The sequence below is a fragment of the Neophocaena asiaeorientalis genome, unplaced genomic scaffold (assembly GCF_003031525.2).
Source record: "Neophocaena asiaeorientalis asiaeorientalis breed wild unplaced genomic scaffold, Neophocaena_asiaeorientalis_V1.1 scaffold91, whole genome shotgun sequence".
Taxonomy (NCBI): Eukaryota; Metazoa; Chordata; class Mammalia; order Artiodactyla; family Phocoenidae; genus Neophocaena; species Neophocaena asiaeorientalis.
Genome location: NW_020173198.1, coordinates 11,029,485 through 11,053,256, shown reverse-complemented (window position 1 = coordinate 11,053,256; position 23,772 = coordinate 11,029,485). Strand labels below are relative to the sequence as shown.

General features: G+C 47.3%; 1 protein-coding gene across 1 annotated transcript in view; it reads left to right on the top strand.

The window, feature by feature from the left end:
• The window catches only part of BMERB1 (bMERB domain containing 1), a 108,727-nt gene extending 88,082 nt beyond the window's left edge, over positions 1 to 20,645 (top strand). The window contains exons 3-6 of the mRNA XM_024744304.1: positions 10,805 to 10,878; positions 16,591 to 16,705; positions 17,976 to 18,058; positions 20,533 to 20,645. Of these exons, the coding sequence (XP_024600072.1) occupies positions 10,805 to 10,878; positions 16,591 to 16,705; positions 17,976 to 18,058; positions 20,533 to 20,645 (385 nt within the window). The remainder of the gene's footprint in view (positions 1 to 10,804; positions 10,879 to 16,590; positions 16,706 to 17,975; positions 18,059 to 20,532) is intronic.
• The last annotated feature ends 3,127 nt before the right edge of the window (positions 20,646 to 23,772 follow it).

Sequence of the window (23,772 nt, the reverse complement as noted above, 5' to 3'; positions counted from 1 at the left end):
AGTTCCTTGATCAGGGATCGAACCCGGGCCCCTGCATTGGAAGTGCGGAGTCTTAACCCCTGCACCACCAGGGAATTCCCTGTCCAGCAATAACTTTTAAATGGTTGCAGAGTTCTTCCTTGTGTTGTTGGAAAGTAATATACGTAACTGATGCCCTATTGTTGGACACTCATGGTGTTTCCTTTTCTCTTCTCTCTTCTCCTCTCTTTTCTCTTTCCTCCCCCTCCTCTCCTCCCCCCTCCTTCCCCTCCCCCCTCCTCATCCTCCTCCTTTTCCTTTTTCCCTCTCCCTTCATCTCTCTATCTTACCTGTTTGGAGTTTAATCTTTGTGCACATCTTTAATTCTTTGTGGACCACTCAGCCGAGAGCCTCAGGGCTAGAATTAGGGAAACCCAGGACCAGAACCCTTCACAGCTTGCTGAGCCATCCAAGGGGATGACTTAACCTGTCTCAGTCTAAGCACTCTTCTTGGCAAGAGATTGGGGGACTAAAAGTAGAAAATACATGAGATCACAAAACTTAGTATGTCCTTAGTGAAGGGAAGGATGTGAAGGACAAATGCCCTAGCAGAAACTGCCAGATCACATTAGCAGGTGCTGCAGGAAATCTGTAGGCTGACCTCATACTCACTGCACACAGCTTAATCCCCCACTGGTGCCCAGAGGAGAAAGCAGGCTGGGCCCTCGTCAAAGCGTCAGGTGGTTGAGAGCCCCGTGGGCCCACCCCGTGGCCAGGAACCTTAGCCAGCTTGATTCCTGATGTCTCTCAGAAGTGAAAATTGAGGCAGGAAGCCCACACATAGTAGGCTGTCAATAATCATCTAGGTTGTCTAGATGATTGATTTATTGGACAACTCAGCAAATCAGTGACTCAATGATCAATATTCCCTTCTCTGGGCATTTACTTCTTCATCCGTATAAGGTGAGAGCTCTTCCAGCTCCAAGAACTTGGTTAGTCTCTGATTACTTTCCAAGTTTTTTCCCCAAAGATTAGGTTCAGGATGAAATTTTTCTATAAAGGGCCAGCTAGTGAAAATTTTAGACTTTGGGCCATATGGTCTCCGTCGTCATTACTCAACTCAGCCATTGTAGGGTGAAATCAGCCACAGACGGTAGGTAAATGAACAGGCACAGCTGTGTTCCAATAAAACATTTTTTATAGACACTGAACTTTGAATTTCATATAATTTTCATGTGTCCAGTAATGTTCTTCTCTTGATTTTTATCCAACCATTTAAAAATGTGAAAACCATTCTTACCTCATGGATTTCAACAAAGCAGGCAGGGAGTCAGGTTTGGCCCATGGGCCATAGTTTGTTGACCCCACTGGAGATTCAAGAGCAAACACAACTTCCAGGAAGTCCCTTGAGCACCTTAAATAGAAAGTCCAGAGTGAGGATGCCCTTTCTCCTTGCTGTGTACATACTGGTCACCATGTCTGCCAGACTGGCTTTCATAGCCACATAGCCCTGCCATGCTCTCACTCTAGAACCTAAGATGGCTCCCATGTCAAGTCCTTTATAACCAGGACCTGTACGTCACCAGTATTTCAGTGGACTCTTCCCTGTCACATAACACTGATATCACACTCCTTTCTACAGTCGGTGTTTGAGCTGCTCCCTCTGCCTGAGTGCCTGGGAGCCTTCTCTGTGACCCTCCAGGCTGTGCCCCTCCCATAAGTGGCGCTGAGAAACCTTCCCCCAAACTACTCTGGTCTCTATCTTCCCTGAACTTCAACCACCATATGAGATGGGACTTTGATATTCCTGTTGCAGGAAGGGGGACCCGTTCCAGGGCTCGAGCGTGGGCTCTTGTCTAACACTAGGAAGCGAATTGTCCCAGGAGACACGCGGGCTGACAAAGCAAGAGACTTTATTGGGAAGGGGTGCCCGAGTGGAGAGCAGCAGGTTAAGGGAACCCAGGAGAACTGCTCTGCCACGTGGCTCGCAGCCTCGGGTTTTATGGTAATGGGGTTAGTTTCCGGTTGTCTCTGGCTGGTCATCTTGCTTGGCCCATAGTTGGTCTGACTCAGGGTCCTTCCTGGTGACACGCGTCTCTCTCAGCCAAGATGGATTCCAGCGCAAAGGACTCTGGGAGGTTGGTCGTCTCCTCCCTCTTTTGGCCCCTCCTGAATTCTCCTGGTAGATTTGGGTGGCAGCACCATGTTCCTTATTGGGACCTCCTGCTGTGAGAAAACTCAGGCAAGCAAGGCCTGGCCAAGGCCGGTGGTTTCGGTCAAGAGTTCTCTAACATTCCCACCTGAGAGGTCAGACTGCCTGGGTTCAAGTTCCTATTACTTACTCTGTGGCCTTGAGCAAGTTCCTAACACCATCCACGGGATGATAATGATAATACTCGCCTGATAGGGTTGCTGTGAGAGTTTATTGAGATGATTTTTATAAAATGCTTAGCCCAGAATCTGGCGCCCGTAGTATGAAAACATTAATAAATGCCAGCTACAACTATACTTCTGTGTTGTTTGACGTTTTTACAGGGAGGCTGTCTTTAATATGTGTATAATTTTTAAAAGACCAAAAGTACTCTTTTAGGTCTAAAACAAAAGCAAAAAATATTGTTGGTAATTTTTTCAGGGAAACTTGTCATTGACATGCAGCATACACACAGAAAAGGGCACAGCCCCCCAGAGTTCAGCTTGATGAGTTTCTCAGTATTAGTAATTTTTCTGAATCCAAACAGAGATGATCTAGAAAAACCTGGGGAAGAGAAGAGTAATCCATGCTTGAGGGAGGTGACATTCTTTTAGGAACAGTGTCCCCTCCCAGATGAGGGTCTGATTACAATCAAGGGAGAAGCCAGTTAACATGCAGACCATAAATGTGCCACGGGGAGAAAACAGGCCTTCTGTGACGTGTCATAAAGGTGTCCCTTTCATGGATGTGTCACCTGAGCCCGTGTGGCAGGTATCTCTCTGGTCGCTTGATGCTGAGAGATGACTGAGCCCAGGGTCTCCCTGGAGATGTCTCAACACTTACTCTCCCCCAGGGACAGCGTTTAAGCTCATTAATCCAAGAACACCAAACAAACGCACACACTCATCATCTCAGTGCCATTAGGTTGGAGGAAATTGAAGTAGCATAGAAAGTGAGATTGATTCTTTGATGCACGAATGTTGGCTAAGAGTTTTCAGGAGTGTCTGCCAGCTGGCAGCCTAGCCGCTCACCTCCTTACCCAGGGCTGAAGGATGGACAGAAGTAGCCTTTCCTTTGCACCTACTATGTATGTGCTAAGCATAGGGCTGCCTGCTCTACACAGATAAGGTTGTTTCATTCTCATACAACCCCGAGACAAAGGTATGATTCCTTTTCAACAGTGAGAGCACTGAGACCAATGAAAGCAGTGAAAGGACTCACCCAAGTTGTACAGCCAGTCAGCGGCGGAACTGATACCTGCACTCAGGTCTGGCAGGGTCTAAAGCAAGTTATCACCTCTAAATGCTAGCAGAACAGGGCTCCCAGTATCCTTGAAACCCCTCATCCTATATCTGAGGAAACAGAGGTGTGGGGAGAGAAATGATTTGTCGAGTCATTATGGTTTAGTTAGGGTTTTTTTTGGCTGCTCTGAGTGGCTTGTGGCATCTTGGTTCCCCTACCAGGGATCGAACCCACACCCCCTGCATCGGAAGCACGGAGTCTTAACCACTGTACCACCAGGGAAGTCCCGTCATTATGGCTTAATAAGAAATATATTTGGTATTTGACCCCATTCTTGGCACAGAGCTCCTGAAACTTTTGTAATTTTCTGAGTGATTGGGGCGCTAGGAGCATTTTTTGTTCTACTATTTGCTCCTTGACACAAGAGCTTCTAAGACCCCGGGAATTTCCAGAGTGATGAGTGCCTTTTCGTGTGCAAATGAGATGCCTGGTGGCTGGAGTCCCTAGGTGGCTTTAGGATGGGGACTGGTCCCCTGAAAGACCAAGACATGATTAGAAGCTTGGAACTTTCAGCTCCACCTCTGCATTCTCTGGGGAGGGGGAGGGGCTGGAGATTGAGTTAATAATTGATCATGCCTACGTGATGAGCCCTCATAAACATCTCTTAAGTATGATGTTCGGAGAGCTTCTGGGTTGGTGAACACATGGAGGTGATGGGAGGGTGGCCCACCTGGGGAGGGCCTGGAAACTCCACACCCTTCCCCATACCTCGCCCTGTGTATCTTTCTTCTAGCTGTTCATCTGTACCTTTTTAAATATCCTTTATAATAAGCTACTAAATGTAAGTAAATGTTATTCTGAGTTTTATGAGCAGTTCTGGCAAATTATTGAACCTGGTAGAGGGGGTCACGGAACCACCAATTCATAGCCAGTTGGCATCTGCATCAGGGGCAGTCTTATGAGACTGAGCCCTTAACCTGTCGGGTCTATGCTACCTCCAGGCAGTGAGTATCAGAATGGAGTTAAATGGCAGGACACCCAGTTGGTGTCCACCAAGAATTGGAGAATTGCCTGGTTTGAGAAAACCCACGCATTTGGTGTCACAAGTGAAGAGTGTATAGGAAAACAGAATTTTCCCTTTAGTCATAGAGGAGGTTTATGGTGAGACTGAGGTCCAGGCTGCACATCCCAGACCAGCATTCCACCTCTAAGACCAGTTATTTCTTCTCACCCACCCCAAGAAGTCCACCGCATCCACAACTTACAGAAGAAGCCGAATAAATATTATCTTAAAAAGTCAACCCTTTCCTCCGTCAGTCTGCTTCTGCCTTCACATCTTGGTCTCTGCTGGGTTTCCATTAGGCTCCACACCATGTCATTTTCAAAGAAATCTTGTAAAGCAGCAGCGCTGTTATTCTGACAGAGCCTATTCACCTCTCCCCGCCCAAAGCTGGTAAAATGACCAATTTTCTCCATCGTCCCAGCATGAAAGGTTAAGATGCATAATGACACAGACTGACTGTCTTTTCCTTCCTTCATCAGACAGTTTCTCAGAGATGACATCGCTTTCTCTAGAACCAGCTGGCAGGAGCAGTTTGATTTCCAGGGTTCAGCACTATTCATGCAGAGAACTGGACTAATGGGGCTTATTGGAAGTTCCAGCCAAGCTTCAAAAGTGCTTTGCATGAATGGTTTAAATGTTTTTTGAATTATATTATTTAATGGCATTGGACAATCATCATGATGTAATGCTCACAGTGAGCAAGGCATACGAATGTTTATTTTGATCCTGTTTTTATTAAAAATGCACATATTGGGACTTCCCTGGTGGTCCACTTGTTAAGACTCCATGCTTCCACTGCAGGGGGCATGGGTTCAATCCCTAATCGGGGAACTAGGATCCTGCCTAACATGCGGCACTGCCAAAAAAAAAAGGCTATCAATAAAAATGTATGATTCCAATATTTTTCAAGAGGCACATATCCACATACATGTATCAGTGAAGCTGTCTTCAGCTGCATGTAACAGAACATCTGACTGATAGTGTCTTGGACTTTTTTTTTTTTGGCCGCACCTCGTGACCTGCAGGATCTCAGTTCCCCCACCAGGCCGTGGCAGTGAAAGCCTGGAATGCTAACCACTAGGCCACCAGGAAACTCCCAATAGTATCTTCAATTAATTAGGTATCAGTGGGGTAGCTCAAGGATGTCATCAAAAGTCTGGCTCTTTCCTCGCTTCCCTATGCCATCCTCACCACAGTGGCTATAGCAGCTTCAGGAGTATTTCATGTCTACCTCTAGCTGCCAGGAAAGCTGGGAAAGTAGATGTCTGGCAGAGGCAAATGACTGGTGCTATGGGAAATGTGTCCCTCCCCTCCCCCCAACAAATTCGTTTGTTGAAGCCCTAATCTCCAATGTGGTGGTCTTTAGAGGTGAAGCCTTTGGGAGGTGATTAAGGTCATGAGGGTGGAGCTTTCATGAATGGGATTAGTGCCCTTATAAAAGAGACCCCAGAGAGAGGATCTCTTTCTTCAACATGTGAGGGTATAGGAAGAAAGCTGTCTGCAAATCAGGAAGAGTCCTCACCAGGAACAGGACCAGCTGGCAGCTTGATCTTGGACTTCCCAGTCCTTCAGAACTGTGAGAAATCAATGTTTGTTGTTTAAGCCACCCAGTCCATGGTATTTTTGTTATAGTAGCCTGAACAGACTAAGACAACTGGCTTCTGTTGTTACCGACCTGGGTCCTTGGACTCCTGTAATCAATAGAAATTGATAAGAGGCCAGATGAGGAATTCAGGTGGGGCTTTATTGGGACTCGTGCAGCATGAGGGAAAGAAAACAAGAAACAGGTGCCTGTGCTTGCTCTCCAAGGGCTGGCAAGCTGGTTCTTTAAATAGAGTGAGGGTGGGGGCAGGTTGGTGGGTTGGGCTGGAGGGGTGGCTTAGGTGAGCTGCCCACCCCCTTGGTGGCGCAGTGTGCAGGGATCATGCACAGTGCCCTACTTTTGCTCTCCACAAAAGAGAAATGGCAGTTGGAGAAATGGAAGGAATGGAGAAATGGCAGTTGGTTTGTGGCCTTTTTGTATCTTATTGTTCATAATTGCCTCGACTGCTACTGCACAGGCATGCTTGTGTGTGCAGTTATTTTTAGTCCCTTCTAGCTTCTTTGTATCTGTTGCTTGTGGAGACGTGTGTCCAGGTGCAAGCATTGCAGCAAAGGGTCCAGGTCCCAGGTCCCAGCCTGTCTCGCTGAAAGGAGCTGGAGACATTGCCTCCTAAATAGATCAGGGCTATGGGAGGAAGGGGCAGAACGAAGGTCAGTTCAATGTCAGCCTCAACTCCTGCAGCCACTTGGAGAGGAGAGACCATGGTGAAGTGGTCAAGAGCGCCCGCGAGCTTGGGCCGAATCCCAGTGGCCACATACCAGGATGGCACTTTGGTCACATCGCTTAACTTCCATTTCCTTGTCCGTAAAAATGGAGATAAAAGCAACACCTCTCTCAGGGCTGCCATGAGGACTTAGGTGAGTTTTTGCACAGAAAGCAAATGCTAATTAAACATTGACTTTTTGTTTCCCTTAATGGTGGAGCCCGTCCCTCCCTCTTCCAACCTGATTTTTGTTTAGGTAAATTCCCTGATAGACAGATTGGGTGGAGGTTGGGGGAAGCAAGCTCCTTTCCTGGGGATGTTCAGGGAACCACCAGGCTTTGGTTTTGCCAACTGGGGTTTGTAAGTTGAAGACCAGAGGTGAATTGCTTGGGATCTGTCCACTGAAACAAACCTAAAAAAGCACAACGTGAGAGTTGTGAGTTAAGATTTATTGGGGGCAAAATGAAGACTATAGCCCGGGAGACAGCGTTTCAGATAGCCCTTAGAAACAGCTCCAAAGAGGTAGGGGGGAAGGTCAGTATATATGTGATTTTGGTGAAGGGGGAGTACATGCAGTCAAGCATATATTTTTTGCAGAAGGTTTCTGCTAGTCTCGTGAAAGTTACTGCTAGTCACGAGGAGGAGACGTCACCATGAAGGATTTTAGTGCTTTTCTAGATGCGAGGAGATGCAAGATTGGGCTCATAAAATCATCTCCTGAAAATATCCAACTATCTGAAGACCTGTTCTGCCAGTTTTTCCCAGAGCACAGAGTGCTTCATTTCTGACCTCTACCCTGAACTCCTTTCAGGGGGTGTCGAAGGTCAGCAGCTGCAGTGGCTCATAATTTAATCCTTGTAGAGGTAGATGGCAAGTGCCAATCTGTAGGTGACAGGTCCGAGGACCACGAGGTGTGTGGAAGAGGAAGAGAGAGAAAGAGAAGAGATGGAAAGCTGGCGACAAGAGAAAAATCTGAGGAAAACAACAGTGCTATCTACTAGGAATCTTCATGGGGTTCTGACGCATGCCTGTCTGTGAGAGCGTCACAAGAATTTCACCTTGCTCGTTAATGTGGGGTGAATGTGGATGTGCTTGGGAGGACTCAAAACATGCTAAGTGCAGTTTCGAGATGGACAAAGGGTGAAGGCCCCCCAGGGCAAGCCCGCCACACCTGGGTTACATGTAGGAAGAAGACTGGCGTGAAATTCACCCAAACACTCGGAGTGGAACAGTGGCCTCTGGTGCATGTGGATCAAGGTTATGTGTAATCTTAGGTTCCTTCTTCGTACTTGTTTGTATTTTCCAAAATTTCTACAATGATCAGGAATCTGTTCTGCAATCAGATAAGAATTTTATTTTAAAAATTTTATTTAAAAAATTTTATAAGGAATATAATTTTTAAAAGTTGTTTTAAGGTTGAACGTTATCTCTGTTTGTCAAATACCCTGCTTATCCAGCATCATTTTCTCTTTCTTTTCCCCCTGCCTCTTTCTAACGGCTAATAATAGCAACAGATACGATTTACTGAGCATTGTACTGTGTATGTCCCAGACACGTGCTCAGTGCCTGACATGCATAATAATCCTAGAAAGCTGTACTATTATAATTCCTATTTCAAAGATGAGGAAAGTTAGACTCAGAGAAGAATTTCTGGCACATGGCCCCTTTGAACTAGAGATGTTTGGTGCCAATACTCTTGCTTCTAACATTACCTGTCGCTCTTTTGTTCTTTCATCGTCTTTCCTTCTCTCATCTTTCAAAAAGTATCTCTCAGGTACCTGTGTCAATTCTGTGGTTATAACCCAAGATTTCTCAACTTCATCATGATTGGCATTTTGAACCAGGTAATTCTCTACTGAGGCGGGCTGCCCTGTGCATTGTAGGATGCTTTGGAACATCCCTGGACTCTACCCACTAGATGCCAGTAGCAATCCCCCCACATACCCAGCAGTAACAACAAATATGTCTCTAGATGTTGCCAAATGCCCCCAGGGGCCAAAATCATCCTCCTTAAGAACCACTGATGGAGCCTCATCTCCACGCTAGATGTGGAAAAGGATTCTGGAGCACCTCCAGTTGAAGGCTCACAGATAGGAACCCAGGGGAACAGCATGTACCCTTCTGGCAAAGCCCCCAAGCTCATTTGTGGCAGCTGCCACCTGCTAGGACATTCCAGGGCAACGTTTGACAAGCGCTTGGAGTGCCTGCCCCTGGCAACAAGAGCAGGAGATGCAGGCTGAAACGAGACATTACTGCCACTTGTCCTGAAAGCTGGGATGCTGGGGGTCACACGGGCAGGGCAGGGGGCCCCACGCTGGTCTGTGGATGGCACTTCTGAATGGAGATCAGGTTCTTGGTGAAGACGTCAAGGAAGGAGGCAGAAAGATCAGTGGATTCAGACAAATCGATTTCTGGTCCTGGTCCTGCCCCTACTTGCTGTGCAGACTCAGTTGAGCCTTTTGAGAATATTCCTGCTTTCCTCCATCTCTTCCTGGGACAGAAGGTTGATGTGTCCAAAGTGGTCCACTCCATCCCCTCACCTGCTTCACTCTTCTTCAGAGCATCTGATGTTCTGTTGTATTTGTGTTCACCCTCTGTCTCTCCTGATTAAATTTCAGCTCATGAGGGCAGGGGAGCTGTGCATCCCTGGAGCCTGTGTCATTGGTGAACGTAGTAAGTGCTCATTAAAGACATGCAGAATGAAGGCACACACACACCCCATGGGGAAGCTATTTGGAAATACGTCTTAATGGCCATAGACATGTCATACCCTTTGTACTCAGTGGTTTTACTTCTGAAAATCAGTAGCCCCCACCCCAAATAATCCAACACGAAAGAAAAGCCTTTTCTTTCCTGGAAAGGTGAATCCATGTTCATCCTAAAGCGGCTAAAATAACACAAACAAACAACTCAAAAAGCCCACCTAAGTAATCAAGATAAAGGCATAGGGAATTCCCTGGGAGTCCAGTAGCACTTGGTACTCTCACTGCCGGGGCCAGGGTTTGATCCCTGGTGCGGGAACTAAGATCCTACAGCCATGCAGTGTGGCAAAAAATAAAAATAAAAATAAGGGCATAATTAAAACTGCTCTGATAAATCTACTTGGTGAAATTCCAGGCAGCCATTACAAATGTTGTTTACAGTAAGATGAGTTAATATTGCAACACACACACATGAAATACATAATGCAAAATTGTATATGCAACCCAATTGCTGAGATTATAGGGGTGAGCTTCCTTTCACACTGTTGGTGGGAATGTCATGCACGGTCCCTCTGAAGGACAGTTTGGAAATTCCTATTAAAATGTTCATGTCACTTAACCCTCCTGTTGCACTTCTGGGAATTGACTTAGCTAGGAATTCCTTTATTTCTAGGAATCTATCCTAGAATATATCTGGAAATAAGTCTAATACCTATGAATGGGGGGAATGGTTAAATAAATCGCTGTATATCAATATAATGGAATATTATATAGTCATTAAAAATGAGATGTGCATATCCTGACATGGAAGGATGCCCAAGACATATCGTTAAGTTAAAAAAAGCAAATTGCAAAATGTTTTTTGTGCATGAATGATGGTGTCATCTTTGGTAGTATAAGCATAAACATTTTTTTCAATCTGGAGGAATAGATAACAAACCACTGACAATGGTTTTCTCTAAAGGATAGAGGGAGATTTTCTGTCTATGTGGTGAATTTCTGTAATGTTTAAAAGCTTTTCACGTAGCTGAAAAAGGAAAACACTGAACCCACAGCATGAAGTCTCTCACGTATGCCAACAAAAGCCAGGCATGGGAAGACTGGAAGGAACTCTATCAAGGTGTTATTAACTGTGATTGATCATTTCTAAGTCATTGGATAAAGGGCAGTTTGTTTTGTTGTTTTTTTTTACTTTTGGTGTAAAACTTCTAAAGAGCATGTGTGGGCTTTACAGAGGACAGAACTCCCCCATTAGCCCTCTTTGTTGAAACCAGGGTGGTGCTCAGGGTGTACAATGTTCTGTTGATGTAACCTGCTGTTGTGCACTGTCCTCTTTCCCCAGGATGGATGACATCCAGCTCTGCAACGACATCATGGACTTGAAGCAGGAGCTGCAGAACTTGGTCGCCATCCCAGGTAACCATGGGGGACCCCACCTCGTGAACCAGCTGCTCAGATCCCCCGTCTGGAAGGCCCTAATGCAGCCTCATTCTTGCAACGCAGTGCTTGCTCCCTGATCATGTGGTTCAGACTCTGCATCGGGCAGACCCGGGTTCAAGTCCTAATTCTGACCACCTCCTTGACCTTGGGCAAGTCACATTATCTCTCTGAGACTCAACTTCTCTTCCTCTGAAAATGGGGTAGGAATAGTAATAGTACCTAACTCGTTGGGTATAAATCTTACTGCGATAAATGAAACAACACAAGCCACGTGCTTAGCTTGATAGTTGGTCCAAAGAGTCCAGTAGATATTAGCAATGATTACTCTTATTATCCTGTTTGGGAACAGGTAGAGTATGGTGGTTAGGAGCTCTGACTTTGGAGTCAAACCTAGATCTGTCACTTATTAATGATGTGGCCTTGGGCAAGTTACTTCACTATAACTGGGTTTCTTTGTCTGTAAACTGGGACAATCATGCTATCTACCTCAAAGGATTGTTGTGAGACTGACCGAGGGGTGACACACGTAAAGTACTTAACACAGTTCCCATCTTATAGTGAGTGCGTAATAAATAAGTGCCATTATTATTATTACTATTATTATTATCATTAACCGAACACATTTCTACTCAGTGGTCAGGACTCAGAGCTTTCACTGCCATGGCCCCAGGTTCAATCCCTGGTCAGGGAACTAAGATCCTGCAAGCCCTGCCATGTGGCCAGAAAAAAATAGAATGAGGAGGGGGAGAAATAGCCAAGTCCAGACACTACCCACTAGAAACTTCCATTTGATTAGCGTGGGGCCCTGGCATTGGTCATGTTTACAAGCTTCTCACATGGCTTTGATGGGCAGTCAGGGCTGAGAGCCACTGGGTCAAGTCTCTCATTTTATACTCCTCCGAGGGATCATTTAGTTGAAAGATACAAAAACCCATTGAAACGGGCAGTTACTGAAGGACTGCGAGACTCCTGGAGCCTGCAGGCATTATCGTATTAGTTTGCTAGGGCTGCCCTGACAAGTTCCCACAAACTTAGTGTCTTAAGACAACAGAACTTTATTCTTTGAGAGAAGCCAGAAGTCCGAAATCAAAGTGTCAGCAGGACCATGCTCCCTCCAAAGACTGGAATAGAGAATCCCTCTTTGCCTCTTCCAGCTTCTGGTGGTTCCCATCAGTCCTTGTTCCTTGTCTTGTAGCTGCCTTATTCCAGTCTCTGCCTCTGTCTTTGCGTGGCCTTCCTCTCTTTGTGTTTCTCTGTGTGTCATCTCCTCTTCTTATAAGGACACCAGTCATTGGATTAAGGGCTGACCCAATGAGTATGACCTCATCTTAACTGATTGCATCCACAAAGACCCTATTCCCAAATAGCGTATTTCCAAATGAAATTAAGAGTGGCAAGGACGTACTATTTACTCTCAAACAGGCAGGAAGCTCAGCCCAACTCACAAGGGTCGAGAACCAAAAACAGGAAGGCTGTGGAATGTTCTTTCGCCCTTGCTCTCTCTTTCTGTTCTCTCTTTCTCTCTCTGTCTCTTTCTCTCTTACTCTCCATTTTGGAGCATGTTCTATTTTCTCCCTCTATAGCACATGAGCCAAGCAAGGCCACTTTGTTATCAAACCCAGCTTGGGTCTGCTTGCCCGCAGGCTGTAAAGCCAATGTACTGACACCGGGTCGTGGTGAAGGAAGGTGCAGTGTTTATAGTAGAGCTAAACAAGGAGCCCAGGACAGCTAGTGCTCAAAACGCCCAAACTCCTCCATGGGTTTCAGCAAAGCATTTTTAAAGGCCAGGTGAGGGAGGGGCATCCCAGGGTATGTGATCAGCTCATGCACAGTTCTCCGACTGGTGGATGATGAGGCAACAGGGCGGTGTCACACGGGTGTGTGTGGGGGGGTGTTAACATTATGAATCCTCAGGCTCCAGGAGGCCTGGGGGCTATGTGCTCATCAAGTAGCTAACATCTTCCATTTGGTGGGGGTTTTAGCATCTGTAAAACAACTCAGGAAGTGTGCATCAGATACTGTTATCTAGGGACTTCAGAGAAGAGGATGTGGGGGAGGGGTCTGTCCCAGGAAGGCCCCACAGGGTGTAGCTTGGTTACAGCCTCATCTCCCTTCCATGATTTTCCCACACAAGAGCCCAACTCTCGGGCCTCTGTGTTCCAATTTTCAACTTCCCAGGGGACAATGATGGGCCCAACATAGACTGACGTCTCCCTCTTGAGAGGAAGGATTCCCAGAGCCCACTGTTGGCTCAGCAGGACACTTGGGTGCCACTGAGACAAAGGAGACACGAGTGTGTGGCCACCAGGCCAGCCAAGGCCTCCTCAGGCCACAGGGGCTCCACGGGGGGCCGGGGCAGCCTCTAGAGCATGGGTAGGAAATGGGTGGGAAATGGCTGGGGGTGAGGGTCTTTGGCTGACACAGTGCCTGGGCTGCATGACTGACCAGGACTGGGACTAGGGTAGCTCAGCTGGAACATGAAAAATTCAATAATCATATTTTCATGCAATATTTAAAATACCAAAATTCATGCAAAAATATATACCAAAAGTTTAAATAAAGATGAGATCGGGGGCTTCCCTGGTGGCGCAGTGGTTGAGAGTCCGCCTGCCGATGCAGGGGACACGGGTTCGTGCCCCGGTCCGGGAAGATCCTACATGTCGTGGAGCGGCTGCGCCCGTGAGCCATGGCCGCTGAGCCTGCGCGTCCGGAGCCTGTGCTCTGCAACGGGAGAGGCCACAACAGTGAGAGGCCCGCATACCGCAAAAAAAAAAAAAAAAAAAAAAAAAAAAGATGAGATCGGTACTGACACTCAATGGGCGGAAGCCAGGAACGCTAGCCCTGCATGGAGGGGACAGTCCCCCTGAAGAACAAGTTCTACCTGAAATGCCATCAACTGCCCTGCTGGGAAACATACACGGTCATAGGGCCACTTAGCAACAGAGCCCAGGTCTTCAACGGCAGCTCCATTGATTCTGCCGGAAAACTGCATCTTCCCAATCACTTCTGTGCAGAAATTCAGATATTAAAGTTCCCTTTCCTCTCCTGCCTTTCCTGCTCACCTCTCCCCACCTTCTCCTCTGACTCCTTGTTAAGAGCCTTTCTGTGCATTCCTTGGGCCAGTGCCAGGTTTCTAGATGGGTTTAGCTGAGTTTAGGGGGAAAAAAAATGATGCTCCTGGCAATTTATCAATAAAAATATTGAGTAAAGAGAACACTGAATGGCCAAGAAAATCATGTTTCTCCAGCCAGGGTCAGAAAATAATTTACCAGACTGTGATGAGATAGAACACCTGGAGCCCTCCCCGCCTTCAGGGCTTCTCAAGAACAAGCCAGGATGCCTCACCTCACCTCCACTGCCACCACGGTCCCCTTAGGGCTGGGGATGCTTAGACCTGGCTGTAGAGGCCATGATACCCTCCCCTTGGACATAAAAATAGTGTCTCCCTCATAGGGTTGTTGGAAAGAATTAATAGTGGTTCTCAAGCAGGGGTGAGTTGGGCCTCCCTGGAGACATGGGCCATGTCTGGAGACAGGCTTGGTTGTCACAACTAAGAGAGGGGGCTGCTACCAGCATCTAGTGGGTAGAGGCCAGGGATGACGCTCAATATCCTACAGTGCACGGGACAGCCCCCATGACAGAGAATGATCCAGTCTCAAATATCAATAGCACCAAGGCTGAGAAACCAGATTAAATAAAAATCTAAAGCTCACGGTAATACAAATACAATGATAATTGCTACAATTTATTAAGCACTTACATTTTGCACACTTATGCGACTTGCTTTCCCTTCATTAAATAAGTGTTTATTTCTTTTGTACCTCGTTTGGTAAATATTTAACCTAGAGGGCACTTAGTCATTAAAACAACAGTGACTATGTAAAATAATAGCCTGTAATAGTAGCAGCTGACTGTTCATGAACTCTTACTATCCACCAGACTGTGAGCCTAGGGTTTTACTTGATTTCTCTCTCTTAAAACTTGCAACAACTTTATGATTATCTGTGTTGAGAAACTGGATGCTCAGAGAGGTTGAGGAATGTGCCCAGAGTCACACAGCTAGGAAGGGGAGGAGCTGGAGCATTAAGCCACGACTGTCTGATTCTATGGCAAGGGCTCACAGTTGTGATAGGGTCTACAGGCCAGGGAAACCAGTTAGGAAGTCATGGCATGGTCCAGGGAGAGCTGATGGTGGCCTGGGCTAAGGAGATGTGCTGGAGGAGATAGATGAGAAGCAAGTTGGAGGGTCACATCGGCAAGCACGTGAAGATGCTAGGAATCAGGTGTGTGATGCCAGCAGGGGATAAAGTTGGCAAGTAGGTGGGTGATGATGGCCAAAAAAAGTGTGTCCCGAGATAGATGGGTGGTGCCTGGAAGCAGGTGAGTGATGCTTGCAGGCAGGTACGTGATACCTGCAGGTAAGTGGGTGATGCCTACAGCTAGGTGGGTGGGGCCTGCAGGTAGGTAGTTGGGGCTTAAGGTAGGTAGGTAGTACCTGGAGACAGGTGGGTGGTACCTGGAGGCAGGTGAGAGATGCTGGCAGAAAGGGTATATTACACGGAAAAGCAGGTGAACAGCATTGGCTGGTGGCATGGAGACTTAGGTCAGTAACTGGTTTGTAAGCTAGCACAGACCCCTTTGAGTAGGTGGCTTCTCCCGTGAGTTGCTGGGAGGGGCTGCATGAGCAGAGGGCTGCAGCTGAGTATCTGGGGAGGCTGGGGGATGCCTGAACTGGCAAGAGATAGAAAACGGAGATGAATAACTTGGGCAGGGAGGTTTGTGAGTTCCTGGGGGCCCTGCCAGTTGCTATGTGACTCTGGCTTAGATCTGGAGCCTGGCGGAGGACAGGGGAATATTGGAGGGCTGTCGCTGGTAACTTGGAGAGGACGGTGACATCACTCCCCAAATCCAAGGGCGCTGTGGTTAACTCGCCTGCAGAGGGCAGGGAGGCTCTGTGGTACTGACGAGTGACTTGCAGAATCAGACTTCGGGACCCACCTCGAGAGGAATGATGCTACCATCGTCAACGCAGCGATGAGCAGGAACCCAGGGGCTGCTAGCAATTCCACTCCACTTCCTCACTCCGCTTCTGATTAATGAAAGAAACCGATTTTCTCTCTAATCCAAATATTATATTCTCCTTGCCTCTGGTTCTGCCCCCAGGTCTAGAGGAGATGGTCAGTGCCAGTTCCAGCAGGCAGATGGACAAGCTGCCCCATGATATTTATCTTCTGAAAAAGTTTCTGCCCTCCTAGTTTTCTCAGTCCTCGTGTCCAGCCCTCGTTCTTTTGTTTCCTCTATGGCGCTCTAGCCCTTGGTATTTGGAACAGGATGGGAAAGCATGGGTGCTTTCCTTCTGACAGATTGGTTGAGCCTTGCTATAGAGTAATTCCCTCCTGCCCCTGGCCTTCTGCACGACCCCCTTGCAGCATCATCATCATTTACCGAGCATACACCACGGGCCAGCTCTATGCAAAGTCATTTACTAACATCACCACAGTCTCGCATTCAAGCCTCACTGTGTATTTTACAGAGGAGGAAACAGAAACTTGAAGAGGTCAAGTTGCTTCTCCAAGTTCATCCAGCAAGTTAAATGGTAGAGCCAGGATTCCAACCCTGACCCCTCGGACTCAACTGCTTTCAACAGCTACACTCAAACTGTCTTTGCTAATGTTGTATTCTTCCCAGAAAAAGAAAAAACCAAGTTGCAGAATCAGAGAGAGGACGAGCTAATCCAGAAGATCCACAAACTGGTGCAGAAGAGAGACTTCCTGGTGGACGATGCAGAGGTTGAGCGGCTAAGGTAAGTGGGCGGCATGTCCCCTGAGCAGAGGGCTGGGGCTGTTAGAACACAACTCAGTTGCCTTCCAAAACCCATCACCTGCTCCCAGGACTCACAGCTTTGCAACAGGCATGGCCTGGGCAAACACTCCCCAAACACTGGATCCAGATGAATCCTGGCCTTCTGGCCTGAGGACCCACTTCACATTCAAGAGAAACTCAAATCCAGCTCCAAAATGTTTTGCAAAGGCCTGTGGATCTTAAGTGAATGTTATTTGAGGAGGTAACCAGGGAGGAATTACATCACATAACACACGGCAGAGCTTCCTGCACATTCTTTTCACTGAACTTTCTCCCAGCTCATCAAGGCAACTTTTCCAGAAACTTCCATTGGTTTCTACAGAAACTCTGCCCCCAGTACTGACTTGCTTCCTTGCCTGCCCACTTCCCAGCTTTGTTCTTCCCCTTCCCCTCTCCTAGATGGCTCTGATGCCCCTTCCTAGCCTTCAGGGTCTCCTGTTTGCAGATGCACCTGCCACCTGGATCTGGACAACCATGGGCCCTGGAGCCATGGCGCACCTGAAGGCTCCCCAGGGAGCCAGGGCACGGGAAAGATGTGAATATTGATTCTTGAATGTTTTTGTGCTGGAGCAAGGCCTTTGGAGTTGTCCACAGGGTAGAGGCTCAGAGGGCCTTTTCCAAACCAGAGGGCAACTTCCTTTTAATTCTCTGTGTCCTCCTGAGTCCTCTGAGGCCCCTAGGATGCACCTTGCCCAACTCAACCAGGCTTGGATTGTTGACTTTGCTCCTGGTGACCCTTGGAAGAGCTGAGGTGACTTGCCCTCTGAGACCTGCCACGTACCTTGTCTAGGGTAACATAAAAGTGCAGGGTCAGGAGAGGGGCTGCCCAGCTCACTAAACCTCCATCAGGGAGGCTGGGTCCTGTAACATACCTGCCTCTCCCCTGGGGTCTCACACTAGTGGGAGTAGCCATTTACTCCATCATTGATATGTGTCTCTGCTGCAGAGTAGATTCATCAAACAAAACACACACACACTATACACACATAACATATGCACACCACCCACACACAACACACAACACACATGTACCACCCACACATAACACACATCAACATACATGCACCACCACACATAACACACAGCAATACACATGCACCATCCACAAAGTCTGATACATGATCCCACACTCTTGCCTCATTTCATCAGTTCCTTGATGCTCTCTTAGCTTACTGTACTTTCTTCTTGTCTTTACACATCTTTCTACACAGGGAGCAAGAAGAAGACAAGGAAATGGCCGATTTTCTGAGAATCAAGTTAAAACCTCTAGACAAAGTAACCAAATCTCCAGCCAGTGAGTGCATATGTTATTCCTTTTCCTCCCCCCATCCAAGAGAAAAGGAAATTTAAAAGAGATCTTGAAGCCGAGGGGGGGCACAACAAAATGATTTCTACAGATCAAACTTGAGCCCAGGATGGCAGCAGGCAGGGCCAGCTTCATGGGTGAGAAACCTGTGCAGTTTCCCAGGGCCTAGAAGGGCACTATGCTTGCTTTAGTGCCCTGCTATTGCTGTCTTGGAATTCTTAAGAATTTTCGAACAGGGGGCCCTGCATTTTCATTTTGCGCTGGGTTCTGCAAACTATGCAGCTAATTCTGGCAGCAGCTGTCACTCTCTGATCATATGGTGTGGTGCACTTCATTGAAGGAGTTGGGTGGCCACTGAGGTAAGAAGGTGAGGACTGAGGGCCATGGAGCTCTGGCCTCTGTTGGAGCTGGAGTTGCTGGAGGAATGGAGCCAGAAGTTTACTTCTCAGAATATTAGCCTCACAAGATACTCAGAGCGAAAAGGGTTCTGTGTGAAATAAGTTTGGGAGATGCTGTGTATTTGACCCTCTCTTTGTAGGCTTCCAATGTCCATTAGCATATTAAAGTGATAATGGGTCCTGCTGTCTAGGAACTACCTTCTCTTTGTTGGCCCAATGAGACCACACTTTGAGCTATAAGAAATGGATGCCCAATTCAAACTGGCCCTAGCAAAAAAGAGGATGTGCTGGAGAAAGAGCAATGGGAACCAGGGGTTCAGGGACTGGACACTGTTAGAACCCTTGCTTTCCTTCTATTTATCATCTTGGCACCTCTTTGCATGTTAGCTTCATTTTCTCCTACTACACAGGCCTTCTCCCTGGGGCCAGAACTCTAGAACCATAACTTAGTAGCAGCAAGGCAACACCAGTGATTCTCTCCTGCTATCTAAATATATAAGATTCTGATTGGCCTTTCTTGGATCGTGTTCCCACTTCCTAGGCCCATCACTCTCACCAGGAGGCTCAGAAGTTGTGATTGGCTAGATCTGTGTCACATGCCCACTCCTGTAGCCACAGAGACATGAGCTGTTATCAGAAGAAAAGGGACAGAAAATCTTGCTAGGAAAACACGACCCAAAAGCTGCCACTATCAACTGAAGCAGCAAACCCAGTTTTCCCTGACCATCCATTAACATCCCACGAAAACACTGTAGTACAGTGTGAAGGAATACAGAAAGAGAAGGGCCCTGGTCCCTTCTGCAGGCCCCTAAAATCATAAGCCACATGGTCCCTGTCTCAATCCAGCATCTTCAATGGACTGTCCCTTCCATGAAAGGTAAACTAGAAAAACTCCACCAAACACTGTGGAGAAGGAGCAAGGAAACCTGCCTTCTATGTAAGATTATGGATAGAAAAAAGAATTCTGGCAAGAAATCAAAACACCAAGGCTGTACCACATGCAAGAGGCCCAGTGTGGGGTCCAAATATACACCACCCATCTGGTGCTGGAATCCCAAGTTGAAACATTAAAATTAATCCAAAACCAGTGAAGTCTCTGGGACCCCAGCAAAGCAAATGCAAAATTGCTCAGTAGAGTCCCTTCAGCTCTCATAATACACAGCCCACACATTAAAAACAACCCCCATGAAGATGATCTCTCAATAAAAATTTTAAAACCAATGAAGAATTGAACCACCATGAGAGGAGTCAGTAGATGCAACAAAGAGGATGTCTGTCCTCCCATGAACCAGAACTAACAGACTATCTAAAGTATATTTAAAATGATTAAAGAGGTATGAGAAGGAATAATACCCAAAATGAAATAGCAAGATGCTATGAAAAAAGAATAGGTAGATTAGCAATTAGCCTTCTAAAAAAAATTATTGTCACTGAAGTGAAAACTCAGTGGGTTAAGCACAGAGACATAGCTGAAGGGAGGATTCATATAACTGGAAGACAGAGCTGAGGAACTTACCCAGAATGCAGCACCAAGAGACAAAGAGATAGGAAATATGAAAAAGAAGTTATGAAACATGGAGGTTAGAATAATAAGGTCCAACTTACATTTAATAGACATTCCAAAAGGAGAGAGAACAGAGAATGACAGGTGAGGGTATCTGAAGAGATAATGTGTATTTTCCAGAATTGAAAGATACGAGCCCTCAGATTAAAGTGACTTAAACAAAATTTCTGTCATCCACTCACCAAATACTTCTTGAATTTCAGACTCTGTGCTGGGGTTGGCAGATACAATGGTGAGGAGAACAGAATAGGAGAAGGGCTAAAAGCTATAGTTGTAAGCCAAGGACTGAAAGCCAGTGGGCCTACAGGGAGGTGGGAACAGTCACCAGGACCATATAAAATGCATGCCAGCTCTCCACACCACCTGATCTGTGACATTGAAGCAAGGCCTGGCAAGGGTTGGGATGGAACTGGGGCTGCAGATGATCAGGGCTCTCCTCACCTCACCTCTCTCTCTCTCCTGTTTCCCCTCTCTGCCTCTGCTCTCCTACCTTGCTGCAGGCTCCCGAGCAGAAAAGAAAGCAGAGCCCCCACCTAGCAAGCCCACGGTAGCCAAGACGGGGCTGGCGCTCATCAAGGATTGCTGCGGGGCCACCCAGTGCAATATCATGTAGCCCCCACATGGGGTGCCCCCGGGGCCACGGGGAACCCCCTCCCACCCTCTTGTCTTCATAGCCCCCATTTCACCGGGGCCCAAGAGCTCTCCAAGGCGGAAGGGATTGAAGGCAAGCCCATGACTGCCACCAGGGGCCGTGGGTGCGGCGGGCGGGCCCGGCCGCCCTGTACAGAGTGTAGCAATAGGGAGTCCCTCACCGTCGCATGGCCCTCCCCAGAGCATGCCGAACCTAGGAGTCTGTCTCACTGTTTATCCAACCACCAGGAAAGGTCCTCCCTCGAAAAAGTATATCTCCACTTCTATCTAGCTGTATCTAACCCACCGTGGGAATGAACTGGGAGGGGGCATGATCCCCAGGTGTGTATAGTCGTGACTTTTCAACAGTCTAGCACCATGTTGGATACATCCCCCATCCACGCTCCTAGTTCTGCTGTCAGGCTGCCCCAAACGGCTCCACCCCCGATCTGTCCTCTCCCAGGGGCTGTGCCCTGGAGGGCTCCACACAGCCCATGTGTCTAGAGACACAGAGGGCCCATCTGTAAAGACTGAGCTTGTGTGTGGTGTTGTGGTCACGTCTCCCGCTTCCTCCCCTCCTGTGTCTGGGCACGGCTTGTATCAGGAGTGTGTCCGTTCGATCTTGGCTCTTCCTTCCCTTGCAACGTCTGTCCCAGGTGTGTGGAGCAGAGTGGGGATGGGGCCCCAGCTGGAGCACACCTAGTACTTGGGAGAGGTAGCAGAGAGCTGGGAGCTCCAACACGAGGCAAGGGCAGATGAGAAGGGACCCAGAGCAGATGCTGACCCAGGCACTCTCCACCCACGGGGGCCACCGGATGGACGGAGTGCCAGCAGGACGCCACTCACCAGCCTAACACACAGACCTCCGCAAACAACAATGGCAGGCAGGAGAGGCGGCCTGACCCAACCGTGTCCCATCATTCGGTGGTGTATTTTAACCAGCCTAACAATTCCACCTGTGTAACTTGATGTACATTTGCTACAGCCAGCCCGGCACAGCCCATGTGACCTCTCTGTACGTGTGTGTGTCGTGACCGGCCTAAGTAGTTAGCATAACTCAAGATTTGCTGATGTGCAATCATCCATCAGAGAAAATAAAAATGGAAACCACGTACACAGCATTTTTAAAGTTTTTACTTTTTTCTTGACTATAGAAGTAACCCGTGTACATAGTTAATCATTTAAAAAGTACAGAAAGTATAAAGAAGTGTTTTTGTTTTTTTAACTCCCATCATTCCTCCAGCCACTCTGACATTTTGGCATATTTCCTCTCTGTCTTTTTGTATGATTTTTTTTTCATGATTGGCATCCTATTGTACCATTCTATAACAGTTTTCTTTTTCCATTTATCATAGTATCACTATCATTCTGCCACATCATTAAAAGCTCTTTGTAAACATTAAACACTCTTCATTATATTTACAATGGCTGCCTAGTAATCCATCTTGTGGATATACTGTAATTTATCTAACCAGTCCCTCAGTGTTGGACAATTAAGCTGTTTCTAGTTTTTCGGTATTATAAGTTATGTCAGGATAAACATCTGGGGGGACAAAGCTTCATCTGAATTTCTGATTTTTCCTTAAGACAAACTCCTAGAACTAAGGTTCTAATTTAAATGGGTCACATTTTAAAAAAGTATTTGTAAATCAAAAGTTAACCTGAAGGTCTCTCTAGTCACAGCAGCTGAGTTGACACAAAATACCTCTGAGTTTGATGGCCCCTCCTGGTGGGCAGTGCACCATCAGCCCCTCCCGCTCTGTCACTGATGTGCTTCTGCTTCAGTTCAAGCTTCGGCCCACACAACACTTCCTGCCATTAGGAAGCTGAAGAGGCTCCCTCAGGCCACTGCCAGGGCCACCATCTGGCCTCAGAGGGCACCGCCCTAGACCAAGCATGAAGCCGGGCTGCATGAGCTTCCTAGGGCTTCCATAACATATTCCCTCAACCAGCATACTTTAAACAACAGAAATTGATCCTCTCACAGTTCTGGAGGCTAGAAGTCAGTGTCCTCAGGGAAGTGTTCCCCCTGAAGGCTCTAGGGAAGAATGCTTCCTTGCCTCTTCCAGCTCCTGGCGGCCCCTGGCAATCTGTTATTGCACCAATCTCTACCTCCATCTTCACGTGGTCTCCTCTGTCTGTGTCTCTGGTCCTCTCTTTTTATAAGGACACCAGTCATTGGATTTAGGGCCCACCCTAAATCTGGGATGACAGATCTTGATTCTTACCGTAACAACTTCTGCAAAGACCCTATTTGCAAATAAGGTCACATTCTGAGATGGCAAGTAGACATGAATTTGGGGGAAGGAATGGTGCTGAAAACTCGGCCTCTAGGCACTGGTGCCGAATCAAATCTCGGAGAGAGAGTTTTAGGTAAAGTAGAAAAGAATAGCTTTATTGCTTTGCCAGGCAAAGGGGGTTGCAGTGGGCTCCTGCCCTCAAAAACTGTGTCACAACCCAGGAGAATTTGGTAAGGAGTTTTATAGCAATGGGTTAGGGTAGGGTTGCTGATAAAATTAGGGTGTGTGCAGGGCCTGCACTCCTTTAATTTGGTCTCAGGTAATCTCTTGATGAGCTTCTCTGGTTCCTTTAATCTGGCCTCAGGTGGTCTTCTCTGGAATAAAGAATGACAACATCTTCCATTTATTGGGGGTTTTAGTTCTGTAAAGAGCTCAAAGATATTTTTATGTGTATCCCTTGAGGCAGAACCAGGACCCTTCCCCAAGGCTGCACTATTGTTTCTTCACTGCTCCTACCCTGTCTCTGCGTCCCCTCCCTTCCCTGATTCGCAACTGTTCAAATCTGCCCTTTGGAACTCAGGGAAGGTCATGGAGGCTGGGGTTTATTCCCTACAAACAAGAAACAGGAGACAGAAAGGCTTCCATGCCCAGGAGCCCCATGGGGTCCTGCTCGGTTTCAGGGTGACACTATTTAACCTGACTATGCAGATTCTTCCCACTCTTGCAATAAAAACTCAGGCTGCAAAGGGCCCGCCACACTCCCTTCCTGGTGGAAAACGTGTGTCTGGAAGGCCTGACCTCAGACCAATTAGACAGCAGTCACTCACTGCTCCAACAAGCTAAAAACAATCAAAACCCTCATAAAAATCC